The sequence below is a fragment of the Hemitrygon akajei genome, chromosome 2 (genome assembly GCF_048418815.1).
Source record: "Hemitrygon akajei chromosome 2, sHemAka1.3, whole genome shotgun sequence".
In the NCBI taxonomy this organism is placed as follows: domain Eukaryota; kingdom Metazoa; phylum Chordata; class Chondrichthyes; order Myliobatiformes; family Dasyatidae; genus Hemitrygon; species Hemitrygon akajei.
In genome coordinates, this window is record NC_133125.1 from 142,037,367 (window position 1) to 142,063,727 (window position 26,361).

The 26,361-nt window shown below is 41.5% G+C and overlaps 1 protein-coding gene across 1 annotated transcript in view; it reads left to right on the plus strand.

Annotated features, from left to right (window-relative positions):
* The window catches only part of pcca (propionyl-CoA carboxylase subunit alpha), a 458,281-nt gene that overhangs the window by 298,809 nt on the left and 133,111 nt on the right, over positions 1 to 26,361 (plus strand). Inside the window, exon 19 of the mRNA XM_073028749.1 lies at positions 25,735 to 25,837. Within this exon, the coding sequence (XP_072884850.1) occupies positions 25,735 to 25,837 (103 nt within the window). The remainder of the gene's footprint in view (positions 1 to 25,734; positions 25,838 to 26,361) is intronic.

Genomic DNA, 26,361 nt, shown 5'->3' on the forward strand with positions numbered 1-26,361 from the left:
ATGTTTTATTATTCAAGAAAATAGTACAAATAATCCTGGAAACAATAGACCCATTGACTCTCACCTCAGTTGTAGGGAAATTACTGGAGAGCATTCTTAGGGTTAGAGTTTATGAGCATTTGGAAAACTATGGCCTAATTAAGGAGGCTTTGTGTCGGGCAAGTTGTGCCTAACTGGCTTGATTGAGTTTTTTGAGGAGATGATGAAGGTGATTGATGAACGTGGAGCAGTATTGTCTGTGTGGATTTTCATAAGGCTTTTGAGATAAGGACCCTGATGGGAAGCTCATGCAAAAAACTTAAGATGTATGGGATCCATGATAAATTGGCTTGCCCATGGAAGACAGAGGTAGTGATCGATGGGTCTTATTCTGGCTGGGGGTTCTGTGACTACTGATCACAGAGATCTGTACTGGGACTTCTGCTGTTTATTATATAAATAAATGACCTGGATGAAGACCTTGATGGGTGTGTTAGAAAGTTTGAAGATGACACAATGATTTGCGGTGTTGTGGATAGTGTATAAGACTGGCAAATGACACAGCAGGATATGGCTGGAGAAATGGCAGATGGTGTTTATGGCAGCCAAATGTGAAGTGTTGCTCTTCGGGAGATCAGATGTATAGATACTTCTGTTACTAGCAAGACCCTTGGAAATCTTGGGATCCAAGTCAATATCTCTCTGAATGTGGCTATATGGGTTGATAGCATCTTTGGTGACATACCAAATCCCCTCAAAGGAAAATGGTGTACCACTTCATTTTCTAAGGCAGTTAGAAAGAGCATTAAATTAAATCTTGCCAATGTTACCCAGATCCCCTCCCAAAAAGCAAATAAAAATGGTTTAATTAAAGCTTGCAGTGATAGATGGGTTATTCTTTATATTCTTGTTTAGCGCCAAGAGATTTGATGGAGTTGTTAACAATTGTGAGACAATTTGATGAGGAGTGTTGGAACTGACTTGAGCCGAGAGAGGCAGTGACCAGAACCTGCTGGAGATGAGGGAGAATTTTTGTCTGTGGCGAGGTGATGTGAACAACGATGCTTTAGAGAACGCTGGAACAGGTTTGATAATATTCAGAAGTGGCACGATAGTCTAGTGTTTAGCCTAATATTATTACAGCGTAGGCAACCTGGGCTCAGTTCCAACAGTTGCCTGTAAGGAGTTTGTATGTTCTCCCTGTGACTGCATGGGTTTCCTTCAGGTGTACTGGTTTCCTCCCACATCCCAGTTAATTGGTCGCATGGTGTAATTGGGCGACGTGGGTTTGTTACTATGCTGTATCTCTATAAATAAAAACAGAAGGGAACTGGATGAATTTACAGGGTTGGGAGTGAAAGTGAGGGAGTGGCAGTGATTGGATGGCTCTTTCAAACAGCAAGCATAGGTACAATGGACCGAATGGACTCCTCCTTTGTCCTGTTCAGTTACAAATGCCAAGCTAAATGCTGATTTGGAATGTTTTAGAGATTATCCTTCTTGTGATTCCTGGAATGATTTTGAAAGCTGCTCCATGCTGCATCAGTATTATTGTGATTTTTCTCTTGGCTTCAGGACATTTGGCAGCTGCTGCACCCCACTGGCAAAGCCTATTCATACTTTATTTCCTTTCACCACGTGCATCGCCGAATTGATTTCTCCCTTATGTCCTCTAACCCTTTCCTATTCATTTTGGATTGTTCAATATGAAACATTTTAATTTCATATCATGCAGTCATTCAGTTCATAATCACTTTTCTTCGTCAGTCACCAGGGAAACGGCATAACCGAGTTTTCTCTCTGTAATCAAGACTTCATTTCCTGCGTTTAGTGCCAAGTCCAACTTCTCATTCCATTTAATTCCTAAACTGTCTAATCTCTCTTGTGGTATGGGTGACCTTTCCTGACCTAACATCAGGGGTCTTCGCTTGACTTGAGACTATGTTGAAACTTTAAGCCTCCTCTTGTCACCCATCCCCAGTCATTGCTTATTTAAATAGATAATTTCTTTACATGGTTAAGGGAATCAAGGCCAATTTTAATTTAAAAGTAACATTGATTATCTTTGTAGGTTTCAGAGCAAATGAATAAAATTTGCACTGTAATGTCGTAGATTAATGATATTTTTAAAAGCACAAAAGGGAGACTTGGTAACGTTCTGTGTCTTTTCACTTAAAAGTTGAAAACAAAAATATGCAAAGAAGAAATCTCTGGCTCGCAGAACCAAAATAACATGATGTGCTCATATATAACGCATTTAATAAGTGAAAGCTTCCTGAGGTGCTTCAGAAGGGTTTATCAGACAAAGAAAATGGGCATTGACATTGGAAAAAATTTAAGGACGTGACCTAAAGCTTGGTCAAAGGAGGAAATTTAAGGGAGTTATTAAGTGAAGGGTCTCGCTGGCATAGACCTCAACATCAATCCCAGTAGCTGGGAATCGCTTGCCCTGGACCGCCCAACCTGGTGGAGCAGGACCACTAAAGGAGCGTATGCAGCAGAAATCAGACGCACCGCAGAGGCTCAGAGGAAACACACCGCGCGCAAGGCTCGAACTACCTCCACTTCCACTGCAGCACCTACCCTCATGTGTCCCACATGTGGGCGAGCTTTCAGGGCCCGGATTGGCCTCACCAGTCACCTCCGGACCCACAGTCACAAACCCTCCACCTGACAGAAGTCGTGGTTGTCTTCGACTCCGAAGGACGAACAACAAGTGAAGGGAAAGAAGTTAACAAGGAGAGAGATTTAGGAGGCCTTTCCAGAGCTTTTGGTCTTTGCAGCTGATGACACGTCCACTAATGATGGAAAGAAGGGGATAGAGAGGGGGAAGAAATGGAAAAATTTAGAAATCCCCGTGGTTTGGAGGACTGGAGGAGGCTAATTTGGGAGGAGCTTGAATATAAGAGTGAGTTTAAATTCAAATTTTTGATAGAGGCATTTAAGATTATGAGAGGCCTTTACCCAGGGCAGCTCTGAGAAGGCATAATTTTAAGGTGTTTGGAGGAAAGTGAAGGGAGGATGTCAGAGGTAGGTTTTTTACTTAGAGAATGGTGGGTGTGTGAAATGCACTGCTGGCACTGGTGATAGAAGCACTAGAGTGATCTTGGAGTAGGTAAAAAGGTTGGCACTACGTTGTGGTCAAAGTCCTGTACTGTTCTACTTTCTGAAGTTTTGCTGGTACAGGTCTGTGAGCAGAGGGTGATGATTGTTCAGAAATGTAATGATTGGTCTTGACTATTCTCTACCATCACCAACTATTTCCTTGGACGGACCTCGTGTTTCTTCCACCCTTACCTTTAACAACAGAGTTAATCCAAACAGCTGTCTTTGTTGACTTCCTCCCTTTCCTGATGTACCAGGCTGAACCTAATGCGACCTGTGGTGTTCTAGTTCTAAACTCTCATCTGTCTTTGTATTTGTTCACATCTCCTGCCTTCCATTTGGAAGTGTGATAGAATCTTTTACTCTTGCCAGAGTGAGCATGGCAGCAACAACACAATATAGCATCTCCTACAAAAGAGATATCTTGATAGGCATCTATTCCACCACACAAAGCATTCAGTTCCTTCACCACTGGAACACAGTGCCTGCAGTAGGTACTATCTTCAGAGTGTAGTTGCTATCAGTTAGACTTCACGGACCCATGATATATTGAGAGGGGATCTTTCTCTTGATGTCACACATTACCTGATTTGCAAATAGAGCAGCTTTGCTTCACTTTTGCTGGAACTCCCTAAACGCCAGTATCCCTTCACCCAAAGATCTGCAGTTGTTCAGTGTTCACCACCACCTCTCAAGGATCTTAGGCATGAATTGCAAATGCCTGCTTTGAAAGTGATACCCACATCCTGTCAGTGAATAATCAAAACTTTTCCAGCCTGCTGCTGTTTTTAAATGGCTTCTATCAACGTCTCAAAGTGACAGGGACCACACTGATCTATCCCTCTTCATCCTTTTGATGATTCTGCAGCCTTTTATCTGCTCATAGCAACCCACAGCATAGAAACGGTCCTTTTCAGCCAAACTCACTCATGCCAACTCTGTGCCTATCTACAGTTTTCTCATTTGCCCACAGTAGGTCCATTTCCCCCTGTGCCTTTCTGTGCAGACACCTCCTAAATGTTGTTATTGTATTACTTTCTCTGGAGGCTCATTCCAGATGCTCACCAGCAGTCAGCACTTGATTTCCCTTCATATCGCCTTTAGATGTTTCCCCTTTCAGCTTGTACTTGTGGCTTCAGTTTTAGACTCTCTGCCCTGAGAAAAAGAAAATTCTGATTATCTACATTATGTCCCTCATAAATTTGTAAGCCTCACTGAGGTCAGTTCCCAGCCTTCCATGTTCTAGTGAGAATAATCCCTTCCTATCCAATCTTTTACTTGTAAGTGCAGCCCCCTCATTCCTGGTGAATCGATGTTGCACCCTCTTCGTTGCATCACATCTGTTCTGTAACGTGGTGACCAGAACTGTCCACAAGACTCCAAGTGTGGTCTTCAGCTTAGTCCAGCTGGGTAGAAGGACTTTTCAGATGTTGAAATGTGAGCAGAGAACAGCCACTTCTCTTCCACCCCTGCATTGTTACCTCAAGCGTTTCTCATGGCTCAGTCCCTGATCCCATTCTTTCCCATCTATATGCCATCACTCATTAAAACAAACCCAATTACTGGCTTGCTCTATTGCAACAAGGTTCATTATTGGTTCTATTTAATTGATGTAAGTCTTGATTATGTTGCACCTTTATTGAACCATGGCTAGATTACACTTGAAAACCTGTAAATGTTCTACTTTCATCTTATACACCTCTGTGAAATCACATCTCATTGTCCTTTGCTTCAAAGAGAAAAGCCTTTCCTCATAAGACATGCTCTCTAATTCAGGTAGTTTCCTAGTAAATCTTCTCTGCACCCTCTCTAAAGCTTCCACATCCTTCCTATAATAAGGCCACCAGAAATGAACACAATACTAATCTTGAACTGTTCAAAAAGTCACATGGGTCTGAGCACCTCTCTGGCTTTCAAAGCGGCTTTAAATAGGTACATGATGTGAAGATGTATCCACTTCTGTTGTAGAGCAAAACTAGGGAGCGCAAATACAAGAGAGACACTAATAAATCAGGTAAGGTTCAAGAGCCAGTTCTTTTCCAAAGGGTGGGCAGAACACAGAACTCATTCCCACAGGGGGAGATTGGGCTGAACAGCAAAAATGCAGTTAAGGAATAGCTCAAAGGTTGGAAAGAAACGGGGGGAAACAATTACTGGAGTCTGTGAAGAGAAGCTTCAGTGTGTAGCAATGAGGCTGAATGCCTTGTCTGTGGATTGGAAATATTTGATTGTGTATCATTGAGAAAGAAGCTTTAAAGGGGATCAGATTATTTAGATTAGGAAATAATTGCAAAAAAACACACATTACTGATTTTTTTCCAGTAACTTTACTGTCTATATTATCATGTCCTAATTTTAATATTTATTTTTAAATTGAGGTTATTTTTGGTGTATTCTTTTTCAATTACACTTGAAGTTTTCACGGAAATTTGAAATGTTGCTGTCAACAGAAGATGCTGAAAACACGCAGCAGGTTAGGCAGCACCCACAGAGAGAGAGAAAAACGAGAGATACTGGTTCAGCTCAGTGAACTTCCATCAGAAGGCAGATGTTGCCTGACAAACAGTGCATTTTCTGTTTTTGTTTTAGATTTCCAACATCTGTTGCATTGGCTTTGGGGATTATTTAATGTTGGTTCAGTGTAAATGTGATTTATTATAGAGCAGAAGGTTTATACAGAGTCAGACATTATGGAAACAGGTCCTTAGGCCCAACTTGTTCATGCTGACCAAGACACCCAACTAAGCTAGTCCCATTTGCCCATGCTGCATTTTGCCTATCACCACAATAGCTCTGCAGCAGATACAATTTTACTGGGTCTTCACTTGGCTTTGGATCACCTGGAAAGTGCCGTCTAGTTTTTGATTCCCTTTCCCTGGGGAAAAGACTTTGTGCCTTCTTCTTTTCCATGCACTGTTGTGACTTTATACACCTCTATAAGGTCATCCCTCAGTCTCCTCTGCCCAAGGAATAAAGGCCTAGCGTACTCAATCCCTCCCTGTAACTCAGGCCCACATTCTCATAAAACTCCTTTGCATTCTATCCAGCTTACTGATGTAACCAGAACTGTACACAACAACTTTTCACGTGAAAAGGAACAACTCCAAACTGTACACCAAGGAGTCTGAGTCTTACCACGAGTAGTTATTGTCCAAAAGTATGCCTCACCAGAGCCTTGCTTTGGAGATCAAAATCAAAGTCGAGTTTTTTTTAATCATATACAGCACAAGTGTAGATGTATGCACAGGTGCAATGAAAGATTTACATGCAGCAGCATCACAGGCACAGAGCAGCATTGATAAGAAAGACAAATTTTACACACTTCTTACAAGAAAGAACACAACCAAAAAAAAAGCATTGTTTTAGTGCAATGATCAAAGTGATCTAACCTTAGTGATTCTGCCACAGGAAACAGTTGAGGCCAGTTCATTGGCTATATTTAAGAGGGAGTTAGATATGGCCCTTGTGGCTAAAGGGATCAGGGGGTATGGAGAGAAGGCGGGTACAGGGTTCTGAGTTAGATGATCAGCCATGATCATACTGAATGGCGGTGCAGGCTCAAAGGGCCGAATGGCCTACTCCTGCACTTATTTTCTATGTTTCTATGATTAGAGTTGTGCCGTTGCTTCAAACCCTGAATGACGGAAGAGAAATAGCTGCTCTTGAACCTAGTGGTGTGGGACTTAGGCTTGTGTACCTCCTCCCCGATGGCCTGGAAGATGGGAACCTTTTGATGATGGATAATTCCTTCTTCAGGCAGCACCTCATGTGGATACTCCCAAAGGTGGGGTGATGTGGTAGAAATGAGAGATTACATAGAGCACACTTAATTGAAACCTCTTTGGTGTTTGGTCTTCTGTTTTTAGTCAGCACTGTGATTTACATTGGTTGAACCAATGATCATCCAAGAGATGTGAAGAACCCAAGAATGAGAAGCAAGAGGAGGTTATTCAGCCCCTTGTACTGGGTCTGTCCTTCAACATGATTGTGGCTGATTTTTCACCTGAGTACCATTTTCTCGTGTTAGTAAGGGTATGAGAAATAGAAGCTTAATTAGAAATAGAGGTGTCCCCAGCTTTACGAATGTTCGCTTTATGCCACTTCGCTTTTGCAAAAGACCTACATGAGTAACCTGTTTTCGCATTATAAAGAGGATTTTTGGTTTAATGAAAATTTTTCCCATATAAATTAATGGTTCTTCAGTTTGCGCCATTTTGGCTTAAGAAAGGTTTCATTGGAACGCTGTACCTTTGTGAAAGGGGGGGGGAACACCTGTAAACCAATTTATTATGAATTAAGAACCAAAATAAAGTTCTAGTGTTTATTCTGACAGGGATATAATTTACAAAGGAGAGATGTCATATTATGCAAAACCTTAGTAAGCCCACTGGGAGCACTGGGCTCAGTTTTTGACTTGTGGGTGGATTGTGCAACCTAATGATTGCCTGCTGTGTCCTGGGAAGATGCAGCTGCACCATACGCCAGTCTTTGAGTTTGCTGAGTGAATGCAGAGAGCTGAATTCACAGTGCATGTGCCACATGACGTTCATCAGTGGCAAGGCCTTGAGAGTGTGCCACTTCCTTTGTTTCACAGATGACTTGCCGTGGAAAGCTGTGGAGATGTTCCTTGGCCCTGTAGGGGAGAGTGGTCCCATACCTGCCACTTATAGGGAAATGGAAAGAAACAACAGGTACTGCTCCAAAAATGGGCATGTCTGAGGAACATCATCAAAGTTTTCATTGTCAATTATCCTGGGGGAAGTAGGAGTGTGAAAAGCATTAAGAAATATTTAATACAATTTAAAAAAAAAATAGCACTAGGCTTTGATATAATTGAATTGTTGGCTCCAGTTACCCTTGACTCTCACCATTCAACCATCCAGTGGCATTGAAAAGTTCATGGAATAGCAGGGGTGCCCATCAGTGGAAAGGCTGGATGGTACCACCACTTGGCAGTGTGCCAGGAGACCAATCATGTCGAGGAATGGGCAGCCATCTTGGTGATTGACAGTTCACTCCACTCATCCTGGCTTCATCTGACACCAGCAAAAGGAAGTCCTGGAAGTTACTCCAATAATTTCTGACTCACAGGTTGCGTGATGCTAGCTTTCATATAGAGGCAAGGGGCAAGCTGCGCAGAATCACTGCCACAAGGAGCACTGTCATCAAGGACTCCCACCATCCAGGTCATGCGCTCTTCTTGCAGTTGCCATTGGGAAGGGGGTACAGCTTAGTTTCTAGTCAATGGTGACCCTCCAGGGTATTAATGGTGGTGAGCACAGTGATAGCGAAGTGGTGAAATAATATGTGTACTTGATTAGAACTTCTTTTCATTTGAGATGGTCATTGCTGTGACATGGTTGTTATTTACCACTTATCAGCTATAGAGCTGTTTTATTTTTATTCATCTTGACCATTCACATGAATTCCAGTGTTATTTATTTTAAAATTTGTATGAAACACATGGTGAAGTTACTACTACTACAATTGAGGAATACATTAACCTCTGATAACTTTTCCGTCATTCTCAATGCCCACACGTCAAAAACAAAAGCTCCTGCTGCCATAATAGTGTGTTGAAAGTCGCTGGGTTACCATGGGGTACTGTGCAGTTGTTTAGCTTAACATGTTGTGTTCAATTTTTTGTTATCTGGTGACCTGTAACACTGCCAATTTACAATTAGGAACAGGATTTTCACTTATTGTGGCCTATGCGCAACTTTGGTGTATATTTTATCAGATAATCAATTAACTTTTTAAGGTCTCAAATTCCCTGTGTTGAAGCATACTCCCTATTTAAAAAAATAATTATTTCAGAAAGGTATTTAGTAAAATATGTATGTGCATATTTTTTCAGTCCTCTAGAAGTGTAGTTCATTTTGTATGAACATCACTTCGTGTACGTAAGCTGTTCTTTACATCATTTCCTACCACTTCAGAAGAATTAGACCCAGATGCAGCTGTAAATTCAGGTCAAGCACCTTGGGCTAGCACACCCGCAGCAGAGCACAGCAGGGAACCGGCTGAGTACTAGTCAAATGTAGCTACGTCCTCATACACTCTGAAGGATCAGTTCTGGAGCATCAGTTGTGCCAGAAGAAGAGCCAGTGGGTTTGTCATGGAGACAAAAGGAGGGGAGGTCTGCTTACACTTGCCAACCCTCATTGAGTGCGACTGTATTCCCAACAATAGGGATGAAATCCCAGCTCCAGAAGCTGTAGGTGGTTATTCACACCTTAAGGACATAGCTGACAAGATTCACCTACTTGGATCTTCTGCTGAAATTCTCCAGTTCTTTGGCAGAGACACCAACTTTAAACATAAGGTATGTGAACACCTTATTCCCGACGACTGAACCTGGATCATAGTGGGTGAAGTCTGGTATTCATCAGCCCACGGTCAACACATTTAAGACTAATCTGGAGAATGGGTGCCCAAGTCATTTCAGACCCTGTGAAGGTAGTATCTGTATGAAAGAGGAGATTGTTGAAGAAACCACTGTGGTAGTACATATCAACTCCTGCCTGAGAAGTAACTTAGATCTGCTCCAATTTGCTAACCAGCACGAAAGGTCCACTGCAGATTCCGTTTTATTGACTGTACGCGCAACTCTGGAACATCAGGACAGAAGGATGCATACATCAGCATACTCTCAGCATTCTACAACTCGGCGTTCAATACCATCATCTCCTCAAAACTAATCAATAAACTTCAAGACCTTAGTCCCAATACCTTCTTCTTGTGCAGTTGGATCCTCAATTTCCTCGCTTGTAGACCCCAGTCAGTTTGGATTGGTAACAACATCTCCTGCACAATCTCTATCAGCTCAGGTGCACCAGAAAGCTATGTGCTTAGCTCTCTGCTCTATTTGCTTTATACTTAAGACTGTGAGGCTAAGCACAACTCTAATACCATATTTAACTTTGTTGACAACGCCTCTGTCATTGGCTGAATCAAAGGTGTTGATGAATCAGCTTATAGGAGGGAGATTGAAAATTTGGCTGAGTTGGTGCCACAACAACAACCTCTCAGTCAATGTCAGCAAGACCAAGGAGCTGATAATTGACTACAGGAGGAGGAGAAGAGAGGCTATCTATGAGCTAGTCCTCATCGGGGGATCAGAGGTCGAGAGGGTCAACAACAAATCCCTCAGAGTTATCATTTCAGAGGATATGTCTTGGGCCTAGCACATGAGTACAATTATGAAGAAAGCACAACTGAGCCTCTCTCCATAGAGGATTCGTCATGACATCTAAAAGTGTAACTAACTTCTATAAATGTGTGGTGAAGTGTATATTGACTGGCCTGGTATGGAAATACCAATGCTCTTGAACTGAAAATCCTACAAAAAGTAGTGGATATGGCCCAATCCTCTGGTAAAGTCCTCCCCACCACTGAGCACATCGACATGGAGTGCTGTTGCAGGAAAGCATCAAGGGCCCCCACCACCTAGGCCTGCTTTGTTCTCACTGCTATCATCAGCAAGAAGGTACAGGCGCCTTGGGACCTACAGCACCAGGTTCAGGACCAGTTATGGCTCTTGAACTTCACTCATCTTCATTTGCCCCATCACTGAACTGTTCCCCCTCCTATGAACTCATCACTCTTCATCTCATGTTCTCATTATTTATTTATTTATTTATTTATTCATTCATTCATTCATTCATTCATTCACTCATTCATTCTCCTTTTGTACTTGCACAGTTTGCTGTCTATTTGGTCGTCCATCTTGTTGGGTGTAGTCTTTCATTGATTCTATTATGTTTTTTGGATTTAATGAGTATGCCCACAAGAAAACAAATCTCAAGGTTTTATACGTATTTCGATATTAAATTTACTTTGTACTTTGTAGCCAAAGACAGCCTTTGCAGAGGTTGTCACATTTGTAAGCAATCTCTCAGTGCAGAGCAACTGAATCAAGCAAAGATAAAATCCTTTTTGTTATTCAGACAGGCGTATGCAGAGTAAGTGTAGTGCATCACAAAGTAGGAACATCTGCCAGTCCAACGTTACCTTAGTTCAAATGGTTCAATTTAATATCAGAATGCATACATTCTGAAATTCTTACTCTTCACAGGCATCCACAAAACAGAAAAAAAAACAAAGAATGAATAACAGAAAATGTTAGAACCACACTTTCTCCCCTCCCACACACAAGCGGCAGCAACCCTCCTCCTCTCTCCCTCCTGCACTTGCTTCTGCAAAAGATTCAAACAGCCCCGCTCCCACCACCCACTGTGTAAGCAATAGCAAAGAGACAATGATCTAAAATCCATCAAAAACAACCCATCCCAACACTTCAACATCTCAGACAGGTTCTCTCTCACTAGCAAGAGAGAGAGATATTGCTGCTAGAAAAACGAGAGGGGGAACCAACTGCTCACTGTTTTGATGTTACAATCTTCCATGTTGCTTCTCCAAGCCCCCTGATTTGAGGACAACAGACCCTCACTTACAATCAAGATAGAAAGAGAGATCACTCAAGTGCAGAGGCCTTCCAACAGTAGTGGACACTGTCCGGTGTCTCAGTGTTTCAATCTCTCGTGATAATTCAGTCGGTAACATAAGTGAGGAACTGGGTTGTCCATGAGGCCACACCCCTAAGATGCATATCTTCTAGGCTGCAGCCGGAGACAGCAAAACGCCAGGCCACAAGGCGAGTCCAAGAACGAGAACCCACCGTCTGCAGAGAACCATAGATTGTGCTGCAGCTGTAGATCAGGACCCCAGCCGCCTTGAAAAGAAAGGAGAGACATGAAAAAAGAAGTAGAAACTCTATTCCTTTCTTTGCAAGGAGAGGCTACAGCAAGTTGGAGGATGTATTAGGAGGGCGTAACTCACTCTAGAAGTAGCTCACCCGATCATCATTCTGGCTGAGCACCGTGTCACCAGTCTGCTTTTCAGCCATTACCATGAGCAAGTATGTCATCATGAACGACATTTTCGAAGTGAGAACGTTTAAAGATTGTGCAGCAAGACCGTTTCCAAATCCACTCTCTGAGACTCTCCTTTCTTTTGCCAAGGACTTAATGAAATAATCATTTGACTTTTAGTTCCAATGAAGTTTGATATGGATGTCAGGCAGGGAGTGTTCTCGCCTCTAAAGGTGCTGTTCATTTTGTTTATGAACATCACTTCCTGTACAAAAGCAGTTTTCTTTAACATCATTTCCAGCATGAGTTAATTCGGAGTTTGACTTGAAGCACATGGTATGGAAAGACATCCATCTCCATCACCTCTTTTTTGCCCTTGAAATAGCAAAATATCTTTTCACAGGTTTTTCTCATTAAAAGCTTCCGGCTCAGATGATTTTTGAGAAGGTGTTTAACCCCCCCCCCCCCCACCTAGTTCTGTACACACACACACACACTGTGCAAGGGCAGTAGTATATCTATATTATATGGCAAGCAGCTTCAATATAATATACATTCAGTGGCCACTTTATTAGGAACATATTGATAAAGTGGCTGCTGAGTAAATGTCCGTGGTCTGCAGTAGCCCATCCACTTCAAGGTCTGACATGTTATACATTCCAAGATACTCTTCTGCACACCACTGTTGTAATGAACAGGTATTTGAGTCACTATCACCTTACTGTCAGCTTCCACTAGTCTGGCCGTTTTCCTCTGATCTCTCTCGTTTTCCCCACAGAGCTGCTGTCCACTGAAAGATTTTTCTTTTTTGCACATTCTCTGTAAACTCTAGAGACTGTTGTATGTGAAAATCCCAGGAGATCAGCAGTTTCTGAGATACTTAGGCCACCCTGTCTGGCACCAACAATTACTCTTTAGTTAAAATCATTTAGGTCACATTTCTTCTGCATTCTGAATTTTGTTTTGAACAACAACTGACCTCTTGACCATGTCTGCATGCTTTTATGCATTGAGTTGCTGCCTCATGACTGGCTGATTAATTATTTGCATTAACCAGTAGGTGTACAGGTGTAACTCATAAAGAGCTACTGAGTGTATTTGAAGAGTGTGTCTGTGGTGCAGAATGTTATGTTGCATTCAAATACAGCTCAAAAATTAAAGCTTTGTATTTTTATATGGTGAAGAAATGTTAGTTTGGTGATTACAACCATAATATGCAAGATCGTGTTTTATGGCTTGGTCCATATGGGGGTTTATGACTGAGTGTATCAATATGTTATATCTCCAAGTATAAGAGACCTAGAGATGTTGAGTATTTTTGGCGAAAAACTCCCATACAGTTATAACACAATGAGCCTAAAACAGAATGTTTCTTTTAGCCGAAACCAGAAGGCTTTTAATTACTAATTATATTTTAAGCAAACTCTCAAAAGACTTAATTTGTAGTGCCACATTTATCTTTAAATGTCATGGAAATCCCTACTTAAGTAGGTGTTTAAATGGTTGCTATTTTACAATTATTCCCTTTCCCATCCTGTTAAACTTTAAATAAAAACTAGCTGCTTTGTAAAGGTGTAAGTTACCTGCTTTAAACTTCAAACACAAAGTACACTGCAGATGCTGTGGTCAAATCAAGACGTACAAAAAAGCTGGATGAACTCAGCAGGTCAGGCAGCATCCGTTGAAAGAAGCAGTCAACGTTTCGGGTCGAGACCCTTCGTCAGGACTAAAGAAGGAGGGGGCGGGGCCCTATAAAGAAGGTGGGGGGAGGGTGGAAAACCAATCAGAGGAAACATCAAGGGGTGGGGGAGGGGATAGGCAGGAGAGGTGAAGAAGGAATCTAAGGGGAAAGCACTATGGGTAGTAGAAGAAGGCAGAGTCATGAGAGGTGATTGGCAGCTAGAAGAGGAGACAGAGTGAAGGTGGGATGGGGGAAGGGAGAGGGAGGGAATTACCGGAAGTTGGAGAATTCAATGTTCATACCAAGGGGCTGGAGACTACCCAGACGGTATATGAGATGTTGTTCCTCCAACCGAAGTTTGGCCTCATCATGGCAGTAGAGGAGGCCATGTATGGACATATCCGAATGGGAATGTGAAGGAGAGTTGAAGTGGGTGGCAACCGGGAGATCCTGTCTATTGTGGCGGATGGAGTGTAGGTGCTCGATGAAGCGGTCCTGACGCAGATTGGGGAACTACCGTCTGGGTAGTCTCCAGCCCCTTGGTATGAACATTGAATTCTCCAACTTCCGGTAATTCCCTCCCTCTCCCTTCCCCCATCCCACCTTCACTCTGTCTCCTCTTCTAGCTGCCAATCACCTCTCATGACTCTGCCTTCTTCTACTACCCATAGTGCTTTCCCCTTAGATTCCTTCTTCACCTCTCCTGCCTATCCCCTCCCCCACCCCTTGATGTTTCCTCTGATTGGTTTTCCACCCTCCCCCCACCTTCTTTATAGGGCCCCTGCTCCCTCCTTCTTTAGTCCTGATGAAGGGTCTTGACCCGAAATGTTGACTGCTTCTTTCAACGGATGCTGCCCGACCTGCTGAGTTCATCCAGCTTTTCTGCTTTAAACTTGTATGTTATTCTAATAGATGTAGACAAAAATATACCCATATTAAGGGATTTTATTCCTCACTGGGGGAGGGACCCTTGTCTCTGCATGTCATGATTTATGCGGGAGACCATGAGTTTGAAAATATATTTATCTTGCTTTTAAGCAATGCTTGGTTGGTCTAAATGTGATGAGGTTTAGAATTCGAAAGAAAGTAACGTCACAATTTTCAACCAAATGTGCAGATATCAGGTAGTATTTTAAAAACCAGACATAAAATATTTTAAAAGCTATTTGTAGCAGTGAAGTCAGAATGTATTATTATGTAAATTTACATTGCTGGGAAGGAAAAGTGCAAACACTGTACCATGTTTCCTCCATTGCTGTTATTTTGATTATGCTCTGCCTGGGTTGTTGGGATATAACCATATAACCATAAAACAATTACAGCACGGAAACAGGTCATCTCAGCCCTTCTAGTCCGTGTCGAACACTTAACTCTCACCTAGTCCCACCTACCTGCACTCAGCCCATAACCCTCCATTCCTTTCCTGTCCATATACCTATCCAATTTTTTTTAAATGACAAAATCGAACCTGCCTCTACCACTTCTACTGGAAGCTCGTTCCACACAGCTACCACTCTCTGAGTAAAGAAATTCCCCCTCCTGTTACCCTTAAACTTTTGCCCTTAACTCTCAACTCATGTCCTCTTGTTTGAATCTCCCCTACTCTCAATGGAAAAAGCCTATCCGCATCAACTCTTTCTATCCCCCTCATAATTTTAAATACCTCTATCAAGTCCCCCCCTCAACCTTCTACACTCCAAAGAATAAAGACCTAATATTTGTCAGTGCAGTCTGGAGATTATTTGGGCCTGGTGAAGTAGATTCTCCAGTCACTGTCCTTTGTCTTCCAGGCCTCTGCACCAAACTGCAGTAGTATGGAAAGTGCCAGAGGTTAGACGCTGGCATGTTGGCCCTTCCATTCTGCCACTGGACTCAGCACTGAATCCAGGCACAGTGCTTAGTCAACAGGGCAGGCAGCATCTATTAAAAAGGAGACGTTTTGGGCCGAGACCCTTCTTCAGAACTCCAGCCCGAAACGCCGACTGTTTGTTAATTTCCATTGAGGCTGTCTGACCTGCAGAGTTCCTCCAGCAGTTTGTGTGTATTATTTTGGATTTCCAGCATCTGCAGAATTTCTCATGTTTATGCAGTGTCCAGTCATCGTTATCCAAGGGATAGCAGGTTCTTTGTATCCACCCTTTAGCTTTACACTAGCATCAGTAATCAGGATGAAAAAGGTAAATGGTTTCACTTCCCTCATTATTTGAATTAATTTTCATGTTTTGTATCAGCTAAGTGTATCAGCTAATTACATTGATTGGATGTTAATTTTTAATGAACTACCTCAATATGTCAGGATGAAGTCCTGATGAAGCATCCCAGCCTGAAACATTGACTCTTTATTCCTCTCTATAGATGCTGTCTGAACTGCTGAGTTCCTCCAGCATTTTGTGTGTGTTACCCTGGATTTCCAACATCTGTAGAATCTTTTGTGTTTATAAATATGTTTTTCAATATCCTTGATTTTCAGAGACATTAAGAGATGAATGAAAATGCCCTTGAGAGCACTGAAAGTCCATTAGGATAGTCCAGAAATTGATGCTCAGATTGCAACCCCTGAGGCTGAGTCACCATACGCAGCACCACACTGCTTGGTGGGATGATCACAGCAGTCAGACCCATGGATCCACAGAAACTTACTGAGGCCATAGGAAATGTGTGGAGGGTCTTTCAGAATCAGGTTTATTATCAATGACATCTGTTGTGAAATATGTTGTTTTGTGGCAACACTACAGTACAATATATTTAACAATAGTAAGTTACAATAAGAATATATAAAATATAAATTGTGCAGAAAGAGAGAAAAATAGTGAGGTGTATGCATGAGTTCATGGACTGTTCAGAGATCTGATGGTGCAGGGGAAGAAACTGTTCCTAAGATGTTGTGTGTGCATCTTCAGGCTCCGCTACCTTCTCCCTGATGGTAGTAATGACAAAAAGGCATGTCCTGGATATTAAGGGTCATTCATCATGGGCACTGAAAAGGCATTCTTCTTGAGGCATCACCTTTTGAATATGCCCTCGAAGGTGAGGAGGCTAGTGCCCAAGATGGAGCTGGCTGGGTTTACAACTCTCCGCAGCTTTTTCCAATCCTGTGCATTGGATCCTCCATACCAGATGCTGAATGCTCTCCACGGTACATCTGTAAAAATTTGCTAATGTCTTTGGTGACATACAAAATGTCAAACTCCTAATGAAATACTTCCATTGGCATGCCTTCTTCATAATTGCATCAAAGTGTTGGGCCGAATCCTCTGACGTGTAGACACTTGGACTATTCCACTGCTGATCCCTCAATGAGTGTTCTCCCAACCTCCCCTTCCTGAAGACCACAATCTTGCTTAGTCTTACTGGCATTGAGTATAAGGTTGTCCTTTCAACACCACTCAACTAGTCTGATGCAGGCCAGCCATGCTCTAGGAACAGAGGGAGACCAAAGAAAGGAAAATATAGGCCAGTTAGCCTGACTTCAGTGGTTGGAAATATGTCAGAATTTATTATTAAGGATGAGATTTTGGAGTACTTGGAGGCACAGATAAAATAGAACAAAGCCAGCATGGTTTCCCAAAGGGAAAATCTTGCCTGACAAATCTGTTGGAATTCTTTGAGAAAATAACAGGCAGGATAGACAAAGGAGAGTCAGTGGATGCTGTTTATTTGGATTTTCAGAAGGTCTTTGACAAGGTGCTGCACATGAGGCTGCTTAACAAAATAAGTACCCATGGTGTTATGGGACTAGAAAGGATAGAAGATTGGCTGACTGGCAGGAGGCAAAGTACAGGAATAAAGGGGGCCTTTTCTGGTTGGCTGCTGATGACTAGTGGTGTTCTGCAGGAATTGGTGTTGGGACTGTTTCCTTTCATGTTGCATCTCAGTGATTTGGATGAAGGAATTGATGGAGGATACCAAGAGAAGTGGAAAGGCAGATAGTGTTGAAGAAACAGGGTGTCTGTGGGAGGGCTTAGACAGATTGGGGGAATGGGCAAAGTGGCAGATGGAATATAGTGTAGGGAAGAGCATAGTCATGCACTTTGGCAGAAGGAATAAAGGTGTTGAATATTTAGTAAATGGGGAGAAAATTAAAATATCAGAGGTGCAGAGGTTCTTGGGGGTCCTCGTGCAGGATTCCCTAAAGGTTAACTTGCAGGTTGAATTGGTGGTAAAAAGGCAAATGTAATGTCAGCATTCATTTCGAGAGGATTAGAATATAAAAGCGAGGATGTAATGCTGAGGCTTTAAAAGCCATTGGTCAGACTGCACTTGGAGTAATGTGAGCAGTTTTGGGCCCCTTCTCTAAGAAAGGATGTGCTGGCATTGGAGACAGCCCAGAGGAGGTTTACAAGAATTATACCAGGAATGAAAGGGTTAACATACAAGGGGCATTTGATGGTTCTGGGCCTGTACTCAGTGGAGTTTAGAAGAATGAGGGAGGATTTCACTGAAACCCATCAAATATTGAAAGCTCTGGATAGTGTGTATGTGGAGAAGATGTTTCCTATAGTGAGGGAGTCTAGGACCAGAAGGCACAGCCTCAGAATTTGGAGATGTTCATTTAGAACAGAGATGTGGAAAATTTTCTTTAGCCAGAAGGTGGTGAATCTGTGGAATTCTTAATTTCTGTGCAGGCCAACTCATTAGGTATATTTAAGGTGGATGTTGACATGTTTTTGATTAATCGTTCCATCAAAGGTTACGGTGAGAAGGCAGGAGAATGAGGTTGAGAGGGATAATAAATCAGCCATGATGATGCAGCCATGTTGGAGCAGACCTGAAGGGCTAAATGGCCTAATTCTGTCCTAGGTTTTATGGTCTTTTGGCCTATGGCTAATTAACTAATCCACATAATCAATTATATTTATACTTGAATTGACTTTTCAGAAACAGTGGTGATTCTTAAACCAACTGCTGGAAGGTATCTGTAAGACCATGAAGTATTTAGTGGGAGCAGTAGTAATGAGGGATCTTGAGCCTATTAATTGAATAAAGCAGAATATTATTACATGCCCAGATTTGTTTGGTAGCCTATCAACGAGACACCTTGGGACTCTTTTATTTTGCTATGTTAGTGGTGCTCTATAAGTTGTTGTTCTAGGAGGACTTCATTGGTTGATTCAGTCACAGTTGGAATTTGATTGTGCAGTGTTTGTAGAGCAAGTAATTTAATTAAAGGATGGGCTTATTTTGAAGACTAGACAAGTGGGCATGGGTAGCATGCATTGCAATTATTCAGATTTTAGAAACATCAGTTAATAAACTAAACTTTATATTTTTTATTGAAGTGCTAACATGTAATATACCTATGGTAGTGCTTTTGGGAAGAAATTTTTCCTTGTAAGTCTTAAGTTTGTTGTACATGATGGAGACTTTCAATGATTATTCAAAGTGCAGAATGAACAGAAAATAAATCCTCAGCATTGTTTTAGTTGGAACAGATTCGTGCTATTTAAAATTCCTTTAATCCTGACCTTCCTTTTATGTAGAATATACTTGAGGTTTTATTGTAATTTTTACATTTTTGTCCTTTTCTTGGGCTCCAGCAGTAAAGTTCATAAATAGTTTTTTTTGTCAGCAAGTCTCATACTTGTAACACTTCAAGAATTTATTCATTTACTTATCTGGGGACTACAGAGAATAAAGACCAATTATTAACAAAATCTAACATTTCATTCAAATTGCTGCCACTTTATCCCATGTGTTTTAAGTGGGCCATCTGTCCAAACATCTCTTCTATTTTTTCTGATCATTCCTTGACTTATTCATGAACCGTGGGAGGGCTGCTTTGTAGTCTCTATGTAGCTGTGCTTGTCTACCTCAACTGAATACTTCTATGTGCTTGCATAACATATCTTTCCTGGTCTTGCAAATTCTCTAAAATCATTTCAGATGAATGACCGACTTCTCCAATGTGCAAGAACTGACCTCAGCTCCTCAAAAAAACGGCAGCATTATTCTTGATATTTGTGACTCCTGCTGTGCAAGTTATGACTAAGAGTTTTTAATGATCTTTTCGCTGAATGGTAAAGTTGTTTAAAAACAGAATTTACTCCTAAATCAGATCCTTTTATAGTGCAAACACAGATATTTCCAAAAAATAACAAACACTGAAACATTGCAAATTCAATAAACTGATTCAAAATAATTGGTCTAAATTTATCTTCCTTAAAAATAAAAAGCATAAATAATGCAACAATGAAGAATATTTTTCTTAATAACGTCTTGCTGATTTTCCTGTGGCAATGTCATTGGCATTGAAACTTAAAAGCTACATAATAGTAGCTCATGGTGGCTTCTTTCAGTTCTATGTTTTTTTCCTGTGTTTTTTGCCCACTCTTTCTTGTTGTCGATTGCGGGGGTTGGGTTTGATGTTCTTGTTGCTGTTTCTCTGTGTGGGCAATATATTAGTTTTTTGAGTTTGTCGGGGTGGTTTGAGATTTGGGGTCTGAATTTCTTAGTGTTTTTCCGGGTGGGTGATCTGTTAGCTTTTTCGTGCAAGAGAGGGCATTGGGGGGTTTGATGTTATTGTTGCTGTTTTATTTCCTTGTGGGTGATATATTAGTTTTTTTTGTGAGGGAGGGGGCTTGGGGTTTAACGTTCTAGTTGCTGTTTTCCAGGGTGGTTGGGGGGGGGTGGGGTTTGGGGTTTGTGAGTTTTTGTTTCTTTTTGTTTTCATGCTGTGGGGGGGGTGGGTTTGATGCCTTTTCTTTCAATGACCACCATGATTTTTCTACATACCGTGGCTATCTGGAGAAGACAGATCTCGGAGTTGTATTCTGCATACATACTTTGATAATAAAGTGAACCTTTGAACTTTTAACAACTAGAAATTTAGTGTGGTGAATGGTGCTTTTTTATACTCTGCTGCTTTTGCAGTGGTCTGGGCTGAGAAGCTGAAGAGGGGGCATTGGTAGGTGGGTGGGGTGAAGCGGGGCAAAGAGTAAGGGCTTTGTGCCAGAATTATGAAGTATTGAGCCTTGGACCTCATTGTCATTGAGCTGATTGGCAGCAAAGTCTGACAGACCTCAGATTCAGGTTTACTATCACTGGAATGTGTTGTTTTATGGCAGCAGCACAACTCAAGACATAAAAAAAATACTAAATCAGAATAAATAAATAAAAATTGCCAAAGTGGAATGCTGAGGTAGCATCATGGACTGTGCAGAAGTCTGATGGTGGATGAGAAGAACCTGTTCCTAAAATGATGAGTTAGTGTCTTCAGGCTCCCCATTGGACACTGGCAACAGTCCTATTAAGTTTATGCTTGGATCCGTTACTTGGTTGGATGGGTGATGGTGGGCAGGGTAAAATGATTAGATTGTGACATGAGGTCAAGTCCTTCAGTATCTCTGCCTTTGGCTCGCTCTCAAACTTAGCTTGAGGACTACTGTGAAGCACCTTGGGACATGTTTATTTGTTTAAAGATGCCATTCAATTACATATTGTAGGTTTGGAGTACAGACAAAATAATAATTGGATCAAATATTGGATGAGAGTCCTGTATTTTCCAGATGAGTAAGGAAATTTGCTTGTTGAATATTTTAACAAAATTCACCAATGCACTGTGGGGTGTAGCTTTAACAAGCATAATTTAGATTTGGGCAGTTCCAACCTGGGCAGATTCATGTCAGCCTTAAAAAAAAATCACTGTGTATGTTGTGAAACTGTCCATTGTGTTTTTAATAGAAATACAATCTTGAACTTTAAATAAAATTGGGCAGATTAATTGAAGGATTACTATCATCCGAATGTTCAGTTTAACAAATATTAATAGTTGTGTACTGTGCACTCTTCAGAATGCTAATGTTTATAATGTATTTTTTCTGAAGATCATAATCTAAAATTAGATAGATAGATAGATAGATAGGTACTTTATTCATCCCCATGGGGAAATTCAACAGGAGTATTGACCTCTTCATCCTGTCTGAGGAACATTGCATCGACAGTAACCTGTCGCTGAAACTGCTTCTCTGTCTCTGGATGGTGCTATGTAGAGGATGTTCAGGGTTTTCCATAATTGACCGTAGCCTACTCAGCGCCCTTCGCTCAGCTACCGATGTTAAACTCTCCAGTACTTTGCCCACGACAGAGCCCGCCTTCTTTACCAGCTTATTAAGACGTGAGGCGTCCTTCTTCTTAATGCTTCCTCCCCAACACGCCACCACAAAGAAGAGGGCGCTCTCAACAACTGACCTATAGAACATCTTCAGCATCTCACTGCAGACATTGAATGACGCCAACCTTCTAAGGAAGTACAGTCGACTCTGTGCCTTCCTGCACAAGGCATCTGTGTTGGCAGTCCAGTCTAGCTTCTCGTCTAACTGTACTCCCAGATACTTGTAGGTCTTAACCTGCTCCACACATTCTCCATTAATGATCACTGGCTCCATATGAGGCCTAGATCTCCTAAAGTCCACCACCATCTCCTTGGTCTTGGTGATATTGAGACACAGGTAGTTTGAGTTGCACCATATCACAAAGTCCTGTATCAGTTTCCTATACTCCTCCTCCTGTCCATTCCTGACACACCCCACTATGGCCGTGTCATCAGCGAACTTCTGCACATGGCAGGACTCCGAGTTATATTGGAAGTCTGATGTGTACAGGGTGAACAGTTTCCACAGAAAAGGAATCTAGTTAAGTCGTTTTAAGTAAAGCTCACAGAACAAAGCCAAGTTATTGATCACATAGTTGTTTTTTTTGTTATATTGATTGTTTGTGATTTATGTGCTTTTGGGAAAGTGCAAAGTTCTATTTTTATAATGCTGCAGCTGTAAATGTCCTGGTTCTATATATTGCTGTTAAATCGACTTCCCTGTGGGCACATTACTTGAAGCAAAAATAGCAGATTGGTGCAAAACATAATTGAAGTATTAAACCAAACCCTGGTGATAGTGAAGATTGCACAACTTCAGGATTGTTTGAGTTCTTTTCAGCTTCATTTATAAGTTTTAATATAGTGCAAAAATGCGCAGTGCCAGCATTAAAATAGTGCTCAGAACCCTAATTAAAAGTGTATTTGTCTGAGCAGCTCTGGCGTAAGTGTTGAGAACTGTGGAACCAAATTGGGGAAATGGAGTAGAGCTACATATTATTTATAATTTAATGGATGGACTTGAGACAGCTCTCTTTCTGACCCTACATTTCACACATTATATCGAATGGTGTGATGTTGAAGAATAATTGTTGGATTTAAATTGTTTTACTAGTGGTAAACCCAGTAATGCAAAGGTGATCAAATGCTTTCCATGCCCGCATAAGTCGTTTTCATGGCTACAACCCTCCCCACTGTTGAAGACATCTTCAGCAGGTGGTGCTGCAAGAAGGTGTGTCACAGTAGCATCGCAGTTAGCATGGCACTATTACAGCTCAGGGCATAGGCGTTTGGAGTTAAATTCCAGCACTGTCTGTAAGGAATTTATATCTTACCACTCGGGTTCCCTCAGGGTGCTCCAGGCTTTCCTCCCACAGCCAAAAGACTACCAGTTAGTAGGTTAATTGGTTGTTGTAAATTGTCCTGCGATTTGGCTAGTATTAAATAGGTGGGTTGCTGCATAGCGCGTCTCTTGGGCCAGACTGTATTTCTAAATAAATAAATAAGGTGGTATCCATCACTGAGGACCCTCGCCACTTAGGACCTGCCATATTCTTGTTACTACCACTGGGGAGAAGGTACAGGAGCCTGAAGACCCACACTGAATGTTTCAGGAACAGCTTCTTCCATAAGACATAGCAGAATTAGGCCATCAAGTGTGCTATACCATTGTTGATTTATTTCCCCTATCAACCCCATTCTCCTGCCTTCTCAACATAATCTTTGACACCCTTTTCTCTCCACCAACAGATTTCTGAACAGTCCACGAACACTACCTGGTTATTCCTTTTTTTGTAATTTACTGTTATTGTATGTGTTGTAGTGCATTGCTACTGGAAAAACAACAGATTTCCTGTCAGATATCAGCAGTAGTGATTCTGATTCTGAGCTCTATCTCTGTTCACTTTGAGCAGATATTATGCTAAATGAGGAACTCAGAGCAAAGTTTATTACACAACGATTGATAACCGTCATATCTTTAAGCAAACGAGAAAATCTGCAGGTGCTGGAAATCCAAGCAACACACACAAAATGTTGGAGGAACTCAGCAGGCCAGGCTGCATCTATGGAAATGACAATCGACATTTCGGGCTGAGACCCTTCAGCAGGACTTCTTCACTCAGAGGATCATGGGAGTGTGGAACAAGCTGCCAGCACAAGTAGTGCATGAGAGCTTGATTTCAATGTTTAAGAGAAGTTTAGATTGCTGCATGGATGGTAGGGGTATGGACAGCTATGGTCCCAGCGCAGGTCGATAGGAGTGGGCAGTTTAAATGGTTCAGTATGGACTAGATGGGTCGAAGGGCCTGTTCCTGTTCTGTACCTTTCTATAACTCTGTAAGTCTATAGTTTTTGGAGTAAATTCAGCATTGAAACATACAAACATAGAAATCTATAGCACATTACAGGCCCACAATGTTGTGCCGACTATGTAACCTACTCTAGAATCTGCCTAGAATTACCCTACCATATAGCCCTCTAATTTTCTAAGTTCCATCTGCCTATCTAAGAGTTTCTTAAAAGACCCTATTGTATACACCTTCACCGCCATTGCTGGTGCACGCATCCACCGCTCTCTGTGTGGAAAACTTACCCCTGACAATCCCCTCTGTATCTACTTCCAAGCACCTTAAAACTATGCCCCCTCAGGTTAGCCATTTCAGGCCCGGAAAAAAGCCTCTGGCTATCCACATAATCAATGCCTCTCATCATCTTATACACCTCTAACAGTTCACCTCTCAACCTCTGTCGCTCCAAAGAGAAAGGGCCCAGTTCACTCAACCTATTCTCATAAGGCATGCTCTCCAATCCAGGCAACATCCTTGTAAGTCTCCTCTGCACTCTCTCTATAGTATCCAGATCCTTCCTGTAGTGAGGTGACCAGAAATGAACACAAGTGGGGTCTGATCGAGGTCTTGTATAGCTGTAACATTACCTCACAGTTCTTGAACTTAATACCACAGTTGATGAAGGCCAACACACCATACGCCTTCTTAACAACACTGTCAATCTGTGCAGCAGCTTTGAGTGTCCTATGGACACGGAACCCAAGATCTCTCAGATCCTCCACACTGCCGAGGGTCTGGCCATTTAATGCTATATTCTGTCTTCAAGGTGAGTGGAGTTACCTATATTGGTTCAGGACCCAGATAGTTGAAGGGCAGTAATTGTTCTTAAACCTGCTCTTGTGGGACCCAAGAGTCTTGTACCTCCTGCCTGATGGTAGTAGTGGGAGAAGAGAGCATAGCCTGGATGATGTAGGTCCTTGATGATGGAGTAAGATGGGAGTGGTCTTGTGTAACAATATCAGTACAGATCGGAGGGGCAAAATGGCCTATACTGCTGTTGTAAACTAACATTTTCTTTGCTTTTCAAATATCTAGAAAAAAAATAAATTCCCTTAAAATGCTGATGCCTGCTGTTGCTGAGTCGAAAAATGTACGATTGATCAAAACATTTCTTCCACCGCTGTGTTCTCTGAATACAAGATGGAATTGTTGTCTTGTTTTGTGGCCCAGGAATGTTTTCTGTCTTTGTTCAAAGAGTTGATTAAAAGTGGCTTTAACCACTGAGTTTTTCTTTCTTTGATTAGTTGCCTGATGTCGATCTTAATGTAGTGATACATAAAATTTAAAATAAAGAATAATAGAGATAATTGCAGATTTGAGTGTGCGGATGTAATGATAAGAAGTTTATAAGTAATTTTCCAGCAATTACACGTGAAGATTTGATTTTATTTTTAACTGAAATCTTGTTCTCATGGGGAGGACATGTTTTGTTTTGTGGACAAAGATTCTTTCAACTTATCGGGCTGCTGATGAAAGTGATATGGTTGGGCAGAAAATGTTTCAAAATATACACAAGATGAGCATTTATAAAAATAAGACTCAAATCTAAGTGACACTTAGTAATGTAATTCCCTTAATGCATTCCTATGATTTAGGTTTATTGAGCACATCTTTCTCATCTTCTTAAAAATAAAATGTTCTTTGTACTTCTGTCTGCAGGGCTCCCGCTGTTAAACGAGGAGAAAGGAGCTGGGATCTGTCAGTACAGCTGGATGATGGGACGCATTCTATTACAGTCTCACAAGCAGGTTCATCATACACTGTAAGGCTGAAACAATATCTCTGCCCTTTAAACGCAGCATAAAGTTGCTAATGCAGCATAGCTGTTCCCCATCAGTTTTTTTTCGCAAGTGTGCAGCAAGTCAGTAATGCAGTTAAGTGATTAACATAAGCCAGAGAGGGTGCTGTGTTGTTTTGGATACTGAAGAGTAAAAAAGCATCTTCTGTTGTACATGCTGATAGTGTGGTGTAGCTGCACTGAACGTAGATTCAGATCTGTCAAATTTGGTTGAACTGAATTTTGGAAGGATTTGCTACACATACATTGCTTCATTGCCTAACTAGCAATGGAAAACAAATTGTGCTTTTTATTAGGGGTAGTTTGCCTGAAGGAAAACTTTATATTCTGGAAAGTTAGTGAGTTTTGCATTGTGGAAACTGCTTTTGATACACTCAAGCTCTTGCCTTTTGCATATGACTGAGCATAAATTGCCACTTGAGTCAGCTACCTTGATTTGAAGGAGTATGTAATCCTTATGTACAGATCTGGTTAAAATACAGATGTAA